The 21,125-nt window shown below is 45.5% G+C and overlaps 1 protein-coding gene across 2 annotated transcripts in view; it reads right to left on the bottom strand.

Annotated features, from left to right (window-relative positions):
* The window catches only part of dnajc14 (DnaJ (Hsp40) homolog, subfamily C, member 14), a 40,040-nt gene extending 27,603 nt beyond the window's left edge, over positions 1–12,437 (bottom strand). Inside the window, exons 1-2 of one of the 2 annotated variants that reach the window (XM_038786420.1) lie at positions 12,285–12,437; positions 591–2,433 (exon numbers count right to left, since the gene is read on the bottom strand). In XM_038786420.1, coding sequence (XP_038642348.1) covers positions 591–2,384 — 1,794 coding nt within the window. In that variant the 5' untranslated portion in view covers positions 2,385–2,433; positions 12,285–12,437. Of the gene's footprint in view, positions 1–590; positions 2,434–11,950; positions 12,094–12,284 lie in introns of those variants that run through there. The other variant, XM_038786421.1, reaches the window with a different exon arrangement.
* Positions 12,438–21,125: the final 8,688 nt, after the last annotated feature.

Genomic DNA, 21,125 nt, shown 5'->3' with positions numbered 1-21,125 from the left:
CTGAGGGACTCCCAAGTGACACAGGAAAAACAAACCACGCACTGCTGTTACATCACTGCACAGACAGAATGCGAGAGCAGACTTTGTGGTTTGGTGCCCGTTTTGCTGACTGCCGTGGGTGATTTGTGTGCGACAAAGACACTATACATGCACATTGTTGCTTTCTATGGGGTACTAGCATGTTCTTAACCAAACATTGAACAGATTGAGCAATCCCCCAGATGGTGCTGCATCAAATGAAAAATATTACCGCGTAAGCTTACGTAATATTAGGAAGTCAAGAGTTTGAAATATCTGACCACGGTGGTTGGATCAATTATCTGACTGAATAGCAAAATGATAATGAGCCCTACCCATCCCTATTGCAATGGTTCGGAGGCAAAGCCTGGCAATGAGTTCAGTCCGTTTACTACAAAAGGAACTCGGTGAGCAAAACAAAAACAAACCTACCAGCTTTCCAGCTCTTAATCATTATTCAATCCCCTCCACTAGAATTGGATATAAGATACCACCAGATGGACTGGTTGACAAGCCCTCTGATCCCAGTTATTAATTTGGCTTTTAGTTAAATGTTTTCATGCAGAACTCACCAGTACAGCCAACTGCCGATAAGCCTTTTTCAGCTCGGCATCAGTGGCCATTACCTCCACGCCCAGAACTTTAAAAGGATCCAGGTCTTCCTCCGGTATATCAGCCATTGCCAGCAGCCGGTTTACCTCATGATCTGGCTGGTATCTACTTGCACTGGGTGACTTGGGGGATGGAGATGAAGCTTGAGACTGGCCTGCAGTCCGCCATTTACCAGTTAGCCAGGACCGCATTTTCAACTTCTCCCACAGTCTTTTCAAATAATTCCAAGTCCTAGATTCTGCTATAGACGAGCACAAGCTGTGCAGAAAGCGGACAGCTGGAAAATGGGGAACGCTTTCCCTGCCCCATATGGGTAACTTCTGAAATATCCTGGAAACCCCAGACTTTCCATATTTGTAGCAGAGTCGTAAACATCCTATAAATAACATTAGTACGAGAAAAAGCAGAGCAAGCAGCATTTTTAAAAACTTTATAGTCATCTTCATCGAGGAAAAGCAAAACCATCTAAGCTTCTCTGACCCTGATTTTGCCTGCTTAAGCAGCCACATGCACGAGGTCCTTGCACTGCCCTTTAGGCATTTAAAATCTTCCTTTTGTATCTGGCAACATGAATACACAAATTTGCCCCCTGTTTCCACGTACTCTCCACACTTGTGGGTCACGAAAAGAATGACATCCATTAGGATTTTCACATAGGTAACACATCGCCAAAGCAGCTCTTCAGTTTGTTTCTGTACACTGCTCTTTAATCTGTCCCTGTTGTCAACATGCTGCCGCTTCCTCTCAGCCTTTGTGTGCCTCTGTTTATTAGCAGCTGAAGTCTTGCCATTCTTCTTCACATGTTCCCTTGCATCCTCCTTATCACAGGTGTCTTTTGTGGATTTGTTTCTCTGGCGTTTGCCGCTTTTCCTGCTGGTGAACTTCACAGGGTAGCTGATATCTTCCATCATTTTCACCGGGTTTTCATCCAATCCTTCATCTTCATTGAATTCTTCACATTCATCTATCCCATCTTCTTGAGAAGCATTGGCAGAACGAATACAATCTAAGTTATCAAGGAAAGACAGATTGTCATCCGCACTGAAGGGGTAGCTGTGGTCTCCATAGCTGCCTGGTTGAAAGCATCCTTCCAAAAACCCATGAGTACAGACAGAGCTCTTCCTCTGATGGATGGAGGACAGACACCCATTCTCAAGTGAATCCTTATCAGTCACACCTTTATGATCCGTTATACCATCAGAAAGAGTATATGGCTTCTCACTGCTGGCCAGCTCCGTCTCTCTACTTTGAAGATTACACCCATCACCGGATATGCCAGAACAATACAGAGATGGCATCTGCTCTGTAAAATCCAGATGTCCACAGGGGAAGCTCAACCCTTCCATGTTCAGCGTTTTCAATTCTTCATCTAAGAGTTGATCTGAAGATGGTTCTGTGTGATCAAAACAGCTAGCATCACCAAGATTCCAATTTGACAAGGTCACTGGCGTGCAGTTCCCTGTATCTGTATTTCTTACTGGTCTATGACTTGTCCTTTGCCAGGACGTATTCCCATGAGAAGCATGGACACGTTCTGAAACATACCGATTTGAGTCAGCACCATCGCACCGGGCACCACAGGAATAGTTTGGAAAATCATCACAGCGAGGTCTGGTAACTGGCTGTCCTATCTGATCAAACTGGGCGTGGCTGTGATGGGACAATTGCTGCTGCTCCTTCACATACCCGTGGATTTTGCTTCTTTCTGACCACTGCAGATCATTTCGCCTAGCATGGTGATCCTTTCTCTCCATTGCAGCAGAAACTCAAAGTCACTGGCAGTCATGTTTGCTCCATTTTCACCTAGAATCAATACACAAGATACAAGTGCTATCACTATGAGAGAAATAAATACATTCAATAATTACATAAGTTTCAAATGTTTACAAGAATTAAACGATGTAGTGTGAAAGCTCAACTCCACAAAGCATCTGTCTGGACAGTTATTCCCAGAACTTAGTATATGACTTGTCTTTAGCCAGGGACAGGCTATATCTTGCTCTCATTGCTTTATTACACAAAACCCCTTGATTAGATTTCTATGATAACAAAAGGATGCCAGCAGATGCTTTCTTACCCACACCATAGCTTTCCCTCAATTTTCTTCCCTTCTCTCCTGAAAGTGCAGAGTTATGCTGGGGATTTTTTTTTTTTTAAAAATCGTCCATGGGACATGGGTCGCAGGCTGTGCCAGCATTTATTGCCCACTCATAATTGCCCTCGAGGGAGCAGTTATGAGTCAACCACATTGCTGTGGATCTGAAATCACATGTAGGCCAGACCAGATAAGGACAGATTTCCTTCCCTAAAGGACATTAGTGAACCAGATGGGTTTTTACGACAATTGACAATGGTTTCATGGTCATCATTAGACTTTTAAGTCCAGATTTAATTGAATTCAAATTTCACCATCTGCAGTGGCAGGATTTAAACCTGGGTCCCCAGAGCGGGTCTCTGGTTAACTAGTCCAGTGACAATACCATTATGCCACCGCTTCTACAGATATCTCGCCAGATAGATGCCACTATCCCTGCTTTGCCATTTCCACGTTTATTGAAGCTGTGGAAGTGGGACTTTTTGGTCTACATGTCTAAACTGGAGTGCAGTTGCTTGTTAACATACAGTGCACAAAGGTCTGAAGGCTAGAGAAAATAAATCCGCACATCAGGTTTTTGTATTTTTATCAGAAGTCCTGTTCGATCCCGGCCCCGGGTCACTGTCCACGTGGAGTTTGCGCATTCTCCCCGTGTTTGCTTGGGTCTCGCACTCACACCCCAAAAATGTGCAGGCTAGGTGGATTGGCCACACTAAATTATACCTTAATAAAAAAAAAGAGAATTTGGTACTCTTAGGAGTACAGTTACATTAACCTACACATTGTAGGTTAGGACTACAATGGACATGGGGCTAAATCGCTGGCTTTTAAAGCAGACCAACGGCACGGTTCAATTCCCGTGCCAGCCTCCCCGAACAGGCGCCGGAATGTGGTGACTAGGGGCTTTTCACAGTAACTTCATTGAAACCTACTTGTGACAATAAGCGATTTTCATTTCATTTACACACTGTCTTTTCTTTCAAATTCCCCAACCTCTTTTGAAGAGGTACCTGGCCAAGAATTAAAACTGGGATTGGCAACTGCAACTTTTGATGCTTGGTGATATCTAACTGGAAGGTTTTACTGCAAGATGGCTTTTAAAGTTCTTTCACGGGATGTGGCTCACGGGCTAGTCTGGCATTTATTGCCCTTCCCCAATTGCCCCTCGAGTGTGGTGGTGAGTTGCCTTCTTGAACAGCTGCAGCTCATATGGTATATGCACACCCACAGTGCTGTTAGGAAGACAGTTCCCGCAGTGGTTAGCACTACTGCCTCACGGCACCGAGGACCCAGGTTCAATCCCGGCCCCCTGTCTGTGTGGCGTTTGCACATTCTCCAGTGTCTGCATGGGTCCCACCCTAACAACCCATAAAGATGTGCAGGGTAGGTAAATTGGCCACGCTAAATTGCCCCTTAATTGGCAAAAAAAAAAGAATATTGTACTCCAAAATTTAAAAAATGGAAGTCAATTCGAGGACTTTGACCCAGCAACAGTAAAGGAACAAGATATATTTCCAAGTCAGGCTGGAGTATGGCTTGGACAGGAACTTCCAGGTGGTGGCATTCCCATGTGTCTGCTGTTCTTGTCCTTCTAAGTGGTAGAGGCTGCGGGTTTGGAAGGTGGTGCTGAAGCTTTTAATGAAGTGCATCTTGGAAGGTACACACTGCTGCCACTGTGCAATGGTGGAGGGAGTGCATATTTAAATGGTGGACGGGATGCCAATCAAGCAGGCTGCTTTGTCCTGGAATGTGTCGGTTTTTTTGTGCTGTTGAAGCTGCACTCCTCCAGGCAAGTGAGAGAGTATTTCATCACACTCCTGGCTTGTGCCTTGGAGATGGTGGAAAGGCGTTGGGGTGTCAAGAGGAGAGTTACTCTGCAGAATTCCCAGCCTCTGACCTGCTATTGTAGGCACAGTATTTATATAGCCAGGTCCAGAACGTTGATAAGAGGGGATTTAGCGATGGTAATGCCATTGAATGTCAAGGGGAGATGGTTAAATTCTCTCTTGTTGGACATTGTCATTGCCTGGCACTGTGGCACAAGTTACGTGCCACTGCCACTTACCAGATCAAGCCTGAATATTGTCCAGGTGTTGCTACACAGACATGGACTGCTTCGGCATCTGAGGAGTTGTGAATGGTACCGAATAGAGTGCAATAATCAGCGAACATTCCTGCTTCAGACCTTATGATGGAGGGTAGTTGATTGGATGAAGCAGCTTAAGAACCTGAGGAACACCTGCAGTGATGCCCAGGGGTTAAGATGATTGGCCTCCAACAATCATCTTCCTTTGTGCTAGGGCTGCTTGATGCCATACTCAGTCAAATGCATAGAACATAACAGCGCAGTACAGGCCCTTCGGCCCTCGATGTTGCGCCGACCTGTGAAACCCCTCTAAAGCCCATCTACACTATCCCCTTATCATCCATATGTTTATCCAATGACCATTTGAATGCCCTTAATGTTGGCAAGTCCACTACTGTTGCAGGCAGGGCATTCCACACCCTTACTACTCTCCGAGTAAAGAACCTACCTCTGACATCTGTCCTATATCTATCTCCCCTCAATTTAAAGCTATGTCCCCTCGTGCTAGACATCACCATCCGAGGAAAAAGGCTCTCACTGTCCACCCTATCTAATCTTCTGGTCATCTTGTATGCCTCAATTAAGTCACCTCTTAACCTTTCTAACAAAAACAGCCTCAAGTCCCTCAGCCTTTCCTCATATGATCTTCCCTCCATACCAGGCAACATCCTGGTAAATCTCCTCTACACCCTTTCCAATGCTTCCACATCCTTCCTATAATGCAGCGACCAGAACTGCACGCAATACTCCAAATGCGGCCGCACCAGAGTTTTGTACAGCTGCAACATGACCTCATGGCTCCGAAACTCAATCCCTCTACCAATAAAAGCTAACACACCATACGCCTTCTTAACAACCCCATCAACCTGGGTGGCAACTTTCAGGGATCTATGTCCATGGACACCGAGATCTCTCTGCTCATCCACACTACCAAGAATCTTACCATTAGCCCAGTACTCTGCCTTCCTGTTACTCCTTCCAAAATGAATCACCTCTCACTTTTCTGCATTAAACTCCATTTGCCACCTGTCAGCCCAGCTCTGCAGCTTATCTATGTCTCTCTGTAACTTGTAACATCCTTCCGCACTGTCCACAACTCCACCGTCTTTAGTGCCATCTGCAAATTTACTCACCCATCCTTCTACGCCCTCCTCCAGGTCATTTATAAAAATGACAAACAGCAGTGGCCCCAAAACAGATCATTTGTCCTGCTTTTTGTGATAGGACATACCTAGGCATTTTTCCACACTGCCAGTGTTGTAGCTGCACTGGAACAGTTGGCGATTACTGCCGGGATGTTGTCAGGGCTCATACTGCTGCTTCCAGTGCCTCATTTCTTTATATCACGTGGAGTGAATTGAATTGGCTGAAGACTGGCACCTGAGATTCTGGAGACTTTAGGAGGAAGCAGAAAGATGGATCATCCACTTGGCACTTCTGGCTGAAGGTGATTGCAAATGCTTCAGCCTCCTCTTTTGCACTGATGTGCTGGGTGTCTCCATGATTGTGGCTATTTGCGGGGCCTCCTCCTCTGGTCCACCATCATTCATGACTGGATGCACAGTACTGCAGAGGTTTGATTTGATCCTCCAATTAGCTAATGAAGCATTGGGGGGGGGGGGGGGGGGGGGGGGGGGGGGGTCAACTAACCAAAGCCCTCTTTGCTCCAACCTGTCATGTGATGCATTTACCACCCGAGTGACTGGGAGAGATTTAATGGTACATTATCAAGACGTCTTCCACCTGAATGATCATCGTTTTTGACTGCTAAGATTAGACAATACTTTAACACCCGTGTGACTTTATTATACTTGCAACAGGAGAATTTTATCAGTTATCTTTTCTTGCGGGCGGCACGGTGGCACAGTGGTTAGCACTGCTGCCCCCAGCACTGAGGTCCCAGGTTCGATCCCGGCCCTGGGTCACTGTCCGTGTGGAGTTTGCTCATTCTCCCTGTGTCTGTGTGGGTTTCACCTCCACAACCCAAAGATCTGCAGCTTAGGTGGATTGGCCACGCTAAATTGCCCCTTAATTGAAAAAAAAAATCAGATACTAAGCTATCTTTTCTTGCTCGCTCTTCCTAGTTCTGTAATTACCGGGACAACGAGTGCCTTATCTATTTTCCCTCCATGAGTATGCTGTGCATATTTAAAGTTTCAACCAGTTGGCTTCAAAGGATGAGTACAGAGCTTATTGAAGTGACAGCACTCAATTCAGTTCGAGAACAATGGCATGACAGGTTTTGAGTTTTTTTTTAAATTTTCAAATAGTCCATTATGTATATTTGGAATTTTTAGGCCTGTGATACGAGCATTTTGGAGTGATGCCATTTAGATATTCCATTCTAAATTCTTATGTTTGCATTTCTAGTGGACACTGCTGGTGCAAACCTGCCAGCTGTAAACACACCTCCTAGCTTTGGGTGGACTGCAGCCCCACCACTGGTGATGGGGTGTAATTACTATGGCACGTTTGCAGTTTCCATTATAAATGTAGACATAGAAATGTGTAATGGAACATTAAAATAAGGATGGAATGCATGACTTTAAAATGGAGACCGAAATGAACCTTTGCACTTTGGGCTAATTATTGCCTCAAACTTTAACCCCACTTCACCTAACACAATATTGCCGTGTAACACTGAATTTGAGTTTCAGCTTTGGGCACAATCAGGAAATTGTGCGTATTAAGTTATAGCTCAAGTTTCCACTAAAATCCATTCACAAATATAAAATTTTCCATGAACCAGCTTAATTCTTTCTTTCCATTAAATATAGTCTTCCTGAATGGGAACGTAGTACTGTTTTATCAATAAAAGTGAAAATGGGTTCAACACTAAAAAAAAACACTTTTAATAAAGGTGCTGGCCCTCCAGAAGAGTCACTGAAAATTACAAAAACTATACTGAACCATTTAATAGTTTCATTGCTGCAGCCTAGTTAATTTATTAATAAATGATTTTAGATATAGAAAACGTTTAAAACGTGCCTGCTGATGCGTGCGCACCCATGAAAGCGAGAGCTATATGAAGAGTCTTCCCGAACAAGGAGAATTGGCAGAGTGGTGGTGGGAAGAGGAGGAGAGAGGAGAGAAAGAAAGAGACAGATTGGGAAAAAAGAGACAGGGAGTCTGCTTGACCTCATTCAGGTGAACTGTGTCAATTAATGTCAGGATTGCCAAAAAACAGGAACACGAGTGATCTTGGGCATAACTCACTCTGGTGTCTTGCACTAATTCCACCAAGATTGCATTAATTAGCAGAAATGAACAAAAGCTTAACTTGGAAATATATTTTAAAATCTTGATAGATATCCAAGAGTCCAGATTGTGGTGGAAGCTTTGTCAGGTTTTTGGAGTCAGCAGTAGGATCACTCAGCTCCGAGTCAGAAGGCTGTACGTTCAAGTCCTACTCCAGAGACTAGAGCTCAGAATCTAGGCCGTCACTTCAGTGTTCTCAGAGGTACATCTATCAGATGAGATGTTAAACCAAGGAGGCCCCTGTCTATCCTCTCATGTGGATATAAAAGAAAAAATCATCCCATGGCAATATTTGAACAGCAGGGTAATTCTCCCCAGTGTCCTGGAAAATATTTATCCCTCAACCGATAACACCGAAAACAATTATTTCATTGCTGTTTGTGCGCGTTCACTGTGCGCAAACTGCCACATTCAGCAGTGACTACACTTTAAAAGCATTTCACTGCCGGTAAAGTGCTTGGGAGCGTCGTGAAGTGGTGTTTGGTTGTTGCTTCTTTACTCTTATCCATTCCCATGCCCTCATACTAGATATCCATTGTACACAGCAAATCTGTTCATTTCTTCCCAAAACCACACTTTACCTGGGGAAATCGTTACTCAATTTGCTGTCATATCATTTTAGGGAACATTACACTAAAACATGGGTGTGTTCACAGCCATTATATTCTAGTCTGCACAACTAAGTTTTAGTTGTGGTTAGCACAATCGCTTCACAGACCCAGGGTCCCAGGTTCGATTCACGGCTTAAGTCACTGTCTGTGCGGAGTCTGCACATCCTCCCCGTGTGTGCGTGGGTTTCCTCCGGGTGCTCCGGTTTCCTCCCACAGTCCAAAGATGTGCAGGTTAGGTGGATTGGCATGCTAAATTGCCCTTTGTGTCCAAAATTGCCCTTAGTGTTGGGTGGGGTTGCTGGGTTATGGGGATAGGGTGGAGGTGTGGACCTTGGGTAGGATGCTCTTTCCAAGAGCCGGTGCAGACTCGATGGGCCAAACGGCCTCCTTCTGCACTGTAAATTCTATGATTCTAAGGGAGAATCAAAAATAAGTCAGCTTTGTTCAACTGATTCAGAATGTAGGAAAGTACTTTTATAATAATCTTTTTTAAAAAAAAATTCATTATTATTGTCACAAGTAGGGCGGCACGGTGGTGCAGTAGTTAGCACTCCTGCCTCGCAACGCTGATGACCCAGGTTCGATCCCAATGCCGGGCCACTGTTCCTGTGGAATTTGCACATTCTCCCCATGTCTGCGTGGGTCTCACTCCCACAACCCAAAGATGTGCAGGCTAGGTGGATTGGCCACGCTAAATTGCCCCTTAATTGGAAAAAAAAATAATTGGGTACTCTAAATTTGAAAAATAACTATTGTCACAACATTAACACTACAATGACGTTACTGTGAAAATCCCCTAATCACCTCCGGTGCCTGTTCGGGTACACGGAGGGAGAAATTAGAATGCCTAATTCACCTAACATAAGAACTAGGAGCAGGAGTCGGCCATCTGGCCCCTCGAGCCTGCTCCGCCATTCAATGAGATCATGGCTGATCTTTTGTGGGCTCAGCTCCACTTTCCGGCCCGAACACCATAACCCTTAATCCCTTTATTCTTCAAAAAACTATCTATCTTTACCTTAAAAACATGTAATGAAGGAGCCTCAACTGCTTCACTGGGCAAGGAATTCCATAGATTCACAACCCTTTGGGTGAAGAAGTTCCTCCTAAACTCAGTCCTAAATCTACTTCCCCTTATTTTGAGGCTATGTCCCCTAGTTCTGCTTTCACCCGCCAGTGGAAACAACCTGCCCGCATCTATCCTATCTATTCCCTTCATAATTTTAAATGTTTCTATAAGATCCCCCCATATCCTTCTAAATTCCAACGAGTACAGTCCCAGTCTACTCAACCTCTCCTCATAATCCAACCCCTTCAGCTCTGGGATTAACCTAGTGAATCTCCTCTGCACACCCTCCAGTGCCAGTATATCCTTTCTCAAGTAAGGAGACCAAAACTGAACACAATACTCCAGGTGTGGCCTCACTAACACCTTATACAATTGCAACATAACCTCCCTAGTCTTAAACTCCATCCCTCTAGCAATGAAGGACAAATTTCCATTTGCCTTCTTAATCACCTGTTGCACCTGTAAACCAACTTTCTGTGACTCATGCACTAGCACACCCAGGTCTCTCTGCACAGCACGTCTTTAATTTTATCCAATAAACTTGCACATTTGATAATTAAAATGCAGTTTTATTTACACTATATCAACATAGGAGACCATTCACCAAATTTCAACTCTCGTTCTTTTCTTTCCACTTGTTTGCATTACCTCCCTAAACCTCTCCACCTCTCCACCTCTCTCACCCCTTTAAAATGCTCTTTTCAACCTACCACTTTGGCCAAAGGTTTGGTCATCTATCCAAAGGTGGTCTTCCGTGGCTTAGTGTCAAATTTAAGACCCCTGCGAAACACCCAGGACGTTTTGCTACATTAAAAGCACTGAACCAAACTGTGCTGTCCCAGAATGTTTAGAGCAGATTTAGAATTATACAACTAAGAACAGGATGAAAATTTCACACACCCGATATTACTTTTTCATTGAAATCCGGGTGAGAAAAATTCAAATGTGTCTGTAGAAAAATTCAATGTGCCCACCATTATGCTTTACTGAAATCCTGCTGACAACACTATTATCCTGATAGATAATAAGATTTACTCAGCATCCTCTATTTTAAGTGTAAAATAATAAAGCTATTAGAATAGCATAGCAATCACAGAATATTGTCTTCACACTGTCACTCGTCATTTCTATCCCTCATCTGCTCTAAAGCACCTTGAAGATGCAATAATGCATTCAAACAATGACTTCTCACAATTGTCTTAGAAAGGTGATCAGCATTTAAATAATTATAAGTAGCAACTACGTACACAGAGGTAGAGGAGATAATAACCTTACCAATAATCATTGCTGTTCAAGGCAAATTGCAAATACATTAATTGTAAGGGTAAAAATACCCAACGGGCAAGATTCTCCAGTTCCCAAGACACGCGTTTCTCGGCCGTGTGCCGCTCGCTGGGATTCTATCTTCCCGCCGCTTGTTAATGGGATTTCCCATTGCGAACACCCCACGGCACCACAAAACCATCTAGCGGAGGTGTGCTCCATCATAGAATTTTTATAGTGCTGAAGGAAGCCATTCGGCCCATTCAATTTGTTTAAAAAAAAATAAAAATCAATACGGCACACATTCATGTAACAAAGGGACAGCACGGTGACACAGTGGTCAACACTCAGAGTGCCAGGGACACCTAGCACAACCCTGGACTCTTGGGGGCAATTTATCATGGGCAATCCACCTAACCTGCACATCTTTGGACTGTGGGAGGAAACCGGAGCAAACCCACGCACACACAGGGAGAACATGCAAAAACCACACAGTCACCCAAGGCCAGAATTGAACCTGGGACCCTGGCGCAGCGAGGTAGCAGTGCCGCCGTATCAGGAAGTCCATCTAATATATTTTAGCTACTTCACACACAAAGCAGGAAAGGAATATGGCATCTATGCCACGGTCATGTCTTAAACATTTTAGCGACGGTTGTGTCACTGATGGGGTTATACTTTTTTTAAGCTCACAACAATCAGTTTGGCCTTTTTCTTAATCCTGTTTTCTCCACATTACATTTGGCAGCAACATTCTGTAATGTTTTAAATATGCAACAGTATTACCCAGTTGACAATTTAACCAACTTCAGACGAACCGATGGGGAAGTTTGAAAATGCTAACAAAAAATGTACTTTAACCCACACAGTAATAAGAAACCAATCCATTTTATGATTTCAAAACCGACCTTATTTAATGGTATTTCACAAAAACTTACTCTAGCCTTCAGGCAGAAAAGCCATGATTTAAATGTTCTCTGGTGTAGTGTCAGGAGGTTTAAACTGTGAGCTTTTAAACACAGGTTGAAAACAAGCGCTGCTCCTTTGGCAATTGGGGTATTTACAACCCAATGGTGGTGGCAAAGGGGACCCGCCCCTCGGGGAGGTCCCGCCTCCTCTGCTCGCTGATTGGCCGGGGCTCTGAGGTTGAGGGGAATGCCGCGTTATGATTGGCCGCCCCGCCTGTCGGTCAGGCCTCCTGCGCGAGCCGCCCTCCCCCTGTTTATTCAGTTAGTGGGTTTGATTTTTCAGAATGTCACGGGACGGACTCACCTCAGCTTCCAGCCACGGCTTCTCTCGCAGCATCGGGGGGGTGGGGAGAGCAGCGGCGGCCGAGCCCAGCCGGGCGCGAGCTGCCGCCGGTTGCAATGAAGCGGGACTTCTCTGCTCGGAACAAAACCGCCCGTTTCAACCCGTTTGTGAGAGCGGCGGGGTGGGCGGGGCACCACTTCCACTTCCGGTGTGAACCGGAACGGTCGTCATATGCCCCCCCACGCAACAGTCCGGGTGAAGCGGAGCGGGGCGGCGTAACTGGAGCGTAAAGAGGCCAAACCCAGGCTCCAGTGCGTGCTGGGGAGAATCCCACTGCTACTTCTAATCTTTATTGTCACAAGTAGGCTTACATTAACACTACATAGAACATAGAACAGTACAGCACAGAACAGGCCCTTCGGCCCTCAATGTTGTGCCGAGCAATGATCACCCTACTCAAACCCACATATCCACCCTATACCCGTAACCCAACAACCCCCCCATTAACCTTACTTTTTAGGACACTAAGGGCAATTTAGCATGGCCAATCCACCTAACCCGCACATCTTTGGACTGTGGGAGGAAACCGGAGCACCCGGAGGAAACCCACGCACACACGGGGAGGACGTGCAGACTCCGCACAGACAGTGACCCAGAGCCGGGATCGAACCTGGGACCTCGGTGCCTTGAGGCAGCAGTGCTAACCACTGCGCCACCGTGCTGCCCATCTCAAGGAAATACAAGCCAAGTTTATGCAACTGAAGAAATTCTAAACAGTCACATTGGACTTGAAACATTAACTCTGTTTCTCTTTCGACAGATGCTGTCAGACCTGTAGTGGAGGAGTCCTAATTTGCCCAGACTGAAATATCCAATTTTGGACCTCTTTTAAAATTAAAACCAATGGTTTGAGACCATCTAGAAATCTAGATGTTGGATAAACGACACTTTATGGCTTTGGTGAATTTTCCATGGGTTTGAACCCTGTCCTTTCACTTTGGAATTCTGGGACAAAAACTAGGCTGAAGTCACTGGGCTAATCCCAGAGTGGAATGACTTTGAGTGACATGACTCAGTAGAATTCCAAGTAGGTGCGTGGAAACTACACATAATGCGATCCAGAGAGGCCATTTGGATGGTCTGCATGGATGTGGTGCAGCAGGGTTGCTCTTCTGAGGTGAGGTATTTTCAGGAGTGGCTACAACAGAGCTTCATGGTGCTGCCAACATCAGTGCACCGTGTGGTAGTCACCACTGTTGTATTATATACTGCATACGAGGGTATTACGGTAAGGCCCCTGTACTACAGATACGGGGGTAGATACCTGCCTGCTGGCTCCGCCCAATAGGCGGAGTATAAATGTGTGTGCTCACCGAGCTGCAGCCATTTTGGCAGCAGCTGCGGGAGGCTCCACATCTCTGTGTAATAAAGCCTCGATTACTCCCTACTCGCGTCTCGTCGTAATTGATAGTGCATCAATTTATTAAGCAGAAAGTTCTTCACGCAGAGGGTGGTGGGTGCCTGGGACGCATTGCTGGCGGAAGTGGTAGAGGCAGGCACAATAGCGTCATTTAAGATGTATCTAGGCAGATACATGAATGGGCAAGGAGCAGAGGGATACAGATCCTTAGAAAATAGGCCACAGTTTTAGATAGAGGATCTGGATCGGCGCGGGCTTGGAGGGCCGAAGTTCCTGTGCTGTAATTTTTCTTTGTTCTTTGTTCCCACATTTATACTCCATCTGCCAATTTTGTGCCCACTCACTTGTCTATACATCTCTCTTTGCAGACTCTGTATCCTCCTCACAGCTTGCTTCCTACTATTTTTGTATCAACAGAACCAGGTTAACTGGGATAAAACCAGTTCATTCCAATACACCACAGCAGTTTCATTCTATGGTGCAAATTTTAATTTGAGTAGTATAGAAAGAGTACAGCAACCAACAGCAAAGTGCTGCAAGGTTGAAAAGACAAGAGTGCAAAGACTTACCCATGACAGGATTCAAAAAGAAAAGACTTGCAGCACATTTTGTGACCTCAACACTTTTCTGAAGTGTGGTCATTGTTGTAATGTTGGGAAAGTGGCCATTTGCACACAGTAAGCTTGCACACACATAATTATTGCTAATTGGGGGATAAAGGTTGGTAGGACACACTTCTGCCAGTGTGTCCAGGTCTTGCTGCATTTGGTCAAGGACTGCTTCAGTATCTGAAGAGTCATGAATGGTAAACATTGCACAATCATCAGAAAACACCCCCATTTCAGACTTCCTGAAGAGCACCAGAGTCCTTAATTTAATACTTCATCTGAAAGAAAGGACCTCTGGCAGTGCAGCAATCTCACTGTACTAGAATGTCAGTCGAGATTTTTATGCTTTCAGATCCACTCACGTAGAAAAGCAAGGTATGCCCCATGTGTCATATTACAGAAATATAAACCATATCAATTGAACTGTACATTTTTTCCTTTGTGCTTCTGGAAGCAATTGGTGCCACTGAACTAAAGTACTTCCATGTACAGCAGACCCCATATCTTCCCCTCCTCCCCAAATTCATTCATGGAATGTGGGCACTAGTTGGGTCAGCATTTATTGCCCATCCCTAGTTGCCCTTCAGAAGATGGTGGTGAGCTTCCTTCTTGAACCACTGCAGTCCCTGAGGTGTAGGTACATCTACAGTGCTGTTAGGGAGAGAGTTCCAGTATTTTGACCCAGTGGCAGTAAAGGAACAGCCAATATATTTCCAAGTCAGAATGGTGAGTGGCTTGGAGGGGAACTTCCACGGGGTGGTGTTCCCATGTGTCTGCTGCCCTTTACTAGATTGTAGTGATATGGTCTGGAAGGTGCTGTCAGAGGAGCCTTGGTGAGTTCTTACAGTGCATCTTATCGATAGTACACACTTCTGTCACTGTGCATCCAGATCTTGCTGCTTTTGGACATGGACTGTTTCAGTATCTGAGAAGTCACGAATAGTGAACATTGCATAATCAGCGAAACATCCCTATTTCAGACCTTCTGCCAAAGATCACTTACCTCCACAACATTGCCAACCTTCATCACCCATAGGAACCGCATTGTTCCTTGAAAAGATTATTGGAATGGTGGCCTTTATCTTCAGTTACAGAGCCACGGAAAGACCCCAACTGAACTACTGCATTCTATTTTGCTCTTGTAGGCCTTTTGTGTCCAAGTGTAATGTACAAAAATGTGGCTCAGAAGGGAAGGGGGGAGAGCAGGAGAGCATTACTTACTGGGGACTCGATAGTTAGAGATACAGATAGGTGGTTCTGTGGCAACGATAAAGACTCACGGTTGGTGTGTTGCCTCCCGGGTGCCAAGGTCCGTGACGTCTCTGATCGTGTTTCCAGGATCCTTAAGGGGGAGCAGCCACAAGTCGTAGTACACATCGGTACCAACGACATAGGTAGGAAAAGGGACCGGGATGTAAAACAGGAATTCAGGGAGCTCGGGTGGAAGCTAAGAGCCAGGACAGACGGTGTTGTCATCTCTGGTTTGCTGCCAGTGCCACGTGGTAGCAAGGTGAGGAACAGGGAGAGAGCGCAGTTAAACACGTGGCTACAGGAATGGTGTAGGAGGGAGGGTTTCAGGTACGTGGATAATTGGAGCACATTCTGGTGAAGGTGGGACCTGTACAAACAGGCCGGGTTACATCTGAACCAGAGGGGCACCAATATCCTGGGAGGGAAATTTGCAACAGCTCTTCGGGGAGTTTTAAACTAATTTGGCAGGGGGATGGGAAACTGATTTGTAGTCCAGGAGATAGCGTTGCTGGAGTTCAGGAAGTTGAGGGTCATGCAGTACTGAGGAAGGTACCAAGGTCACAAGAGTGGACCTGCAGGCCTGAAGGTGGTTTGAAGTGAGTCTACTTCAATGCGAGGAGTATCAGGAATAAGGTTGGTGAGCTTGAAGCATGGATTGGTACCTGGGACTACGATGCTGTGGCCATTACGGAGACGTGGATAGAACAGGGGCAGGAATGGTTGTTGGAGGTTCTGGGCTTTAGATGTTTCAGTAAGATTAGGGAAGGTGGTAAAAGAGGTGGAGGAGTAGCATTGGTAATCAAGGATAGTATAATAGCTGCAGAAAGGCAGTTTGAGGAGGATCTGTCTACTGAGGTAGTGTGGACTTAAAGTTAGAAATAGGAAAGGAGCGGTCACTTTGTTAGGAGTTTTCTATAGGCCCCCCAAACAGTAACAGAGATGTGGAGGAAAAGATTGCAATGCAAATTTTGGATAGATGCGGTAGTCACAGGATAGTTGTCATGGGTGACTTTAACTTTCCAAATATTGATTGGAACCACTATAATTCGAATAGTTTGTATGGGGCTGTTTTTATCCAGTGTGTCCAGGAGGGTTTCCTCACACAATATGTGGATAGACCGACAAGAGGCGGGGCCACATTGGATTTGGTACTGGGTAATGAACCGGGCCAAGTGTTAGATTTGGTTGTGGGAGAGCACTTTGGAGATAGTGATCACAATTTGGTGACTTTCACTATAGCAATGGAGAGGGATAGGAACATTCGGCAGGGCAAGGATTATAACTGGGGAAGGGTAATTACGATGCGATTGGGCAAGAATTGGTGAGCATAAGATGGAATTGGTGAGCATAAGATGGAATCAGGAACTGTCAGGGATAGGCACAATTGAGATGTGGAGTTTGTTCAAGGAGCAAATACTGCGTGTGCTTGATATGTATGCCCCTGTCAGGCAGGGAGGAAATGGTCGAGTGAGGGAACCATGGTTTACAAAAGTGGTTGAATGTCTTGCGGAATGAGGAATTATGCAAGGATGAGAAAACAAGGTTCAGTTAGGGCACTTGAGGGATACAAGATAGCTAGGAAAGAGCTCAAGAAAGGGCTTAGGAGAGCTAGGAGGGGGCATGAAAAGTCCTTGGTGGGTAGGATCAAGGAAAACCCCAAGGCTTTTTATACTTATGTGAGGAATAAAAGAATGACCAAGGTGAAGTGGGCCGGTCAAGGACAGTAGTGGGAACGTGTCCATGGAGTCTGAAGATATAGGAGAGGCGTTGAATGAATACTTTTCTTCAGTGTTACAAAGGAGAGGGGCCATGTTGTTGAGGAGGATAGTGCGATACAGGCTGGTAGACTGGAGGTGGTAGATATCCGGAAGGAAGATGTGTTAGAAATTTTGAGAAGCCTGAGGATAGATAAGTCCCCTGGGCCTGATGGGATATATCCTAGGATTCTTTGGGAGGCGAGGGATAAGATTGCAGAGCCTTTGGCTTTGATCTTTATGTCCTCACTGTCTACAGGAATAGTGCCAGAAGACTGGAGGCGAATGTTGTCCCCTTGTTCAAGAAAGGGAACAGGTATAACCCTGGGAATTATAGGCCGGTTAGTCTCACTTCAGTCATAGGTAAATTATTGAAAAGGGTCCGGAGGGATAGGATTTATGATCATTTGGAAATATACAGCTTAATCCAGGATAGTCAGCACAGATTTGTGAAGGGTATGTCTTGCCTCACAAGTTTGATTGTATTCTTTGAGGAGGTAACTAAGTACATAGATGAAGGTAGAGCAGTTGATGTCGTATACATGGATTTTAGTAAGGCGTTTGATAAGGTGCCCCATGGTCGGCTCATGAAGAAAGTAAGGAGGTGTGGGATAGAGGGAAATTTGGCCAATTGGATAAGTAACTGGCTATCACATAGAAGACAGAGGGTGGTGGTGGATGGTAAATTTTCATCCTGGAGCCCAGTTACCAGCGGTGTACCACAGGGATCAGTGCTGGGTCCTCTGCTGTTTGTGATTTTTATCAATGACTTGGATGACACCAAGATTGGTGGAGTAGTGGATAATGTGACAGGGTATGGGGCTGGTTTAGCACAGGGCTAAAGAGCTGGCTTTGAAAGCAGACCAAGGCAGGCCAGCAGCGTGGGTTCAATTCCCGGACCAGCCTCCCCGAACAGGCGCCGGAATGTGGCGACTAGGGGCTTTTCACAGTAACTTCATTTGAAGCCTACTTGTGACAATAAGCGATTTTCATTTCATTTCATTTCATGTGGAGGGCTCTTGTAGGCTGCAAAGAGACATTGATAGGAAGCAGAGCTGGAGTTTAACCCTGATAAGTGTGAGGTGATTCATTTTGGTAGGACAAATTTGAATGCAGATTACAGGATTAACGGCTGGGTTCTGAAGAATGTGGAAGAGCAGAGAGATCTCGGAGTTCATGTCCATAGATCTCTGAAAGTTGCCACCCAAGTGGATAGAGCCATGAAGAAAGCCTATAGTGTGTTAGCGTTTATTAACAGGGGGATTGAGTTTCAGAGCCGTGAGGTTATGCTGCAACTGTACAAGACCTTGGTTAGACCACATTTGGAGTAGTGTGTGCAGTTCTGGTCACCTCACTATAGGAAGGATGTGGAAGCATTGGAAAGGGTGCAAAAGGAGATTTACCAGGATGCTGCCTGGATTGGAGGGTAGGTCTTATGAGGAAAGGTTGAGGGAGGTAGGGCTTTTCTCATTGGAGCGAAGGACGATGAGAGATGACTTAATTGAGGTTTATAAGATATTGAGGAGGATAGATAGAGTGGACGTTCAGCGACGTTTTCCTCGGCTGGATGTAGCTGTTACAAGGGGGCATAACTATAAGATTCAGGATGGGAGATATAGGAGGGATGTCCAAGGTAGGTTCTTTACTCAGAGAGTGGTTAGGCTGTGAAATGGACTGCCTGCTGTGATAGAGTAGTCGGACACTTTAGGAACTTTAAAGCGGTTATTGGATAGGCGTATGGAGTGCACTAGGATGATTGGGAGTAGGTTGATTTGATCTTTGTTTCAGACTAGTTCGGCACAACATCGTGGGCCGAAGGGCCTGTACTGTGCTGTACAGTTCTATGTTCCCCTCCCCAGAGAACAGTGGCAACCAACCCCCTTCTCTGCTCAGCCATGATACCCTCCCCCAAATATATAAATTAACCAATGATATTTTCTGCAATGGTTTATTACATTTCAAAAACATTAACATAATATACCCCTGTGCCATTTGCCAAAACTGCTATCAGTGTTTAACATTAAATGCAAGAACATTCACAGTGGTTGGAGGCAAGCCATTATTGGTTAGTGCTGGTTATGCAATAATCAGATGGATATTGCCCATTGCTTTTACACCTGAATTTTAATGTCATTGAAGCCACCATGGGAACACAGCAACAAGTGTCTGATTTCTGGGCAGTACGGTTACACAATGCTTAGTTTCATAATGATACAGGGAGTCCACACCAAGTAAAATAAAGAACTTTTGATTTATTTACAATTACGGTATATACATTTCCCGGTAGATCCCTACTGGGTCTCTTTCTGGTTGGTGCCTTCCTGGCCGACCTTTTATACATTGCTAAATGGGGTTCGCCCGCCCCACAGCGGGGGAGCTCATGCTCTGCGAGAGCCATAGTGAAGATAATCAATTCCACCCCGCAAGTCCTGTGTGGGCTATTACAGTTAGCACTGCTGTCTCACAGCGCCAGGGTCCCGGGTTCGAATCCAGCCTTGGGTGACTGTGTGGAGTTTACACGTTCTCCCCGTGTGTGCGTGGGCTTCCTCCGTCGGTGCTCCAGTTTCCTCCCACAGTCCAAAGATGTGCAGGTTAGGTGGATTGGCCATGATAAATTGTCCTTTAGTGTCCAGTGTGCAGGTTAGGTGGGGTTACGGGGATAGGGTGTGGGAGTGGGTGTAAGTAGGGTGCTTTTTCGGAGGGCCAGTGCAGACCCGATGGGCTGACTGGCCTCCTTCTGCACTGTAGGGATTCTATGGGTTTTCATCCACAATCTGTAATCTCATGGCCTGGTATATAAATAAGGGGAAGTAGATTTAGGACTGAGTTTAGGAGGAACTTCTTCACCCAAAGGGTTGTGAATCTATGGAATTCCTTGCCCAGTGAAGCAGTTGAGGCTCCTTCATTACATGTTTTTAAGGTAAAGATAGATAGTTTTTTTGAAGAATAAAGAGATTAAGGGTTATGGTGTTCGGGCCGGAAAGTGGAGCTGAGCCCACAAAAGATCGGCCATGATCTCACTGAATGGCGGAGCAGGCTCGAGGGGCCAGATGGCCTACTCCTGCTCCTAGTTCTTATGTCCCCTCACTCTGCCTGGTTCGATGAAGAGTGCAGGAAGGCATGCCAGGAGCAACGGCAGGCATACTTAAGGATGTGGTGTCAACTTGGTGAAGCTACAAAACAGGACGACAATGAAGCAGCATACGACAGAGAAGAGATCTCACAACCAACAGGTCAGATCAATGTTCTGCAGTCCTGCCACATCCAGTTGCAAATTGTGGTGGATAATTAAACAACCAACTTAACAAAGGCGGCTCCATAAAATGTCCCCATACTCAACGATGGGGGTAGTCCAGCACATCAGTGCAAACAAAAGACAAGGCTGAAGTATTTGCAACCATGTTCTGCCAGAAGTGCCAAGTAGATGATCCACATCAGCCTCCTCCTGAGGTCCCCAGCATCACAGATTCCAATCTTCAGCCAATTTGATTCATCCCACATGATGTCAAGAAACATCTGGAAGAACTGGACTTTGCAACGGTTGTGGACCCTGACAACATCCCAGCAATAATACTGAAAATGTGCTCCACCACTGGCAATATCCCGAACCAAGCTGTTCCAGTACAGCTACAACAAACATCTACTTAACAAATGCGGAAAATTGCCCACGCATGTCTGATCCACAAAATGCAGGACGCTGCAACCCGGCCATTTACTGCACCATCAACCTCAGCTTGATCATCAGCAAAGTGATAGAAGGTGTCTTTGACAGCGTTATTAAGCAGCACTTACTCAACATTAACCTGCTCACTGATGCTCAAATCGGATT

This window comes from Scyliorhinus canicula, chromosome 28 (assembly GCF_902713615.1).
Source record: "Scyliorhinus canicula chromosome 28, sScyCan1.1, whole genome shotgun sequence".
Taxonomy (NCBI): Eukaryota; Metazoa; Chordata; class Chondrichthyes; order Carcharhiniformes; family Scyliorhinidae; genus Scyliorhinus; species Scyliorhinus canicula.
Note: the sequence above shows the minus strand (reverse complement) of the source record. Positions and strands in the feature narration are given on the sequence as shown.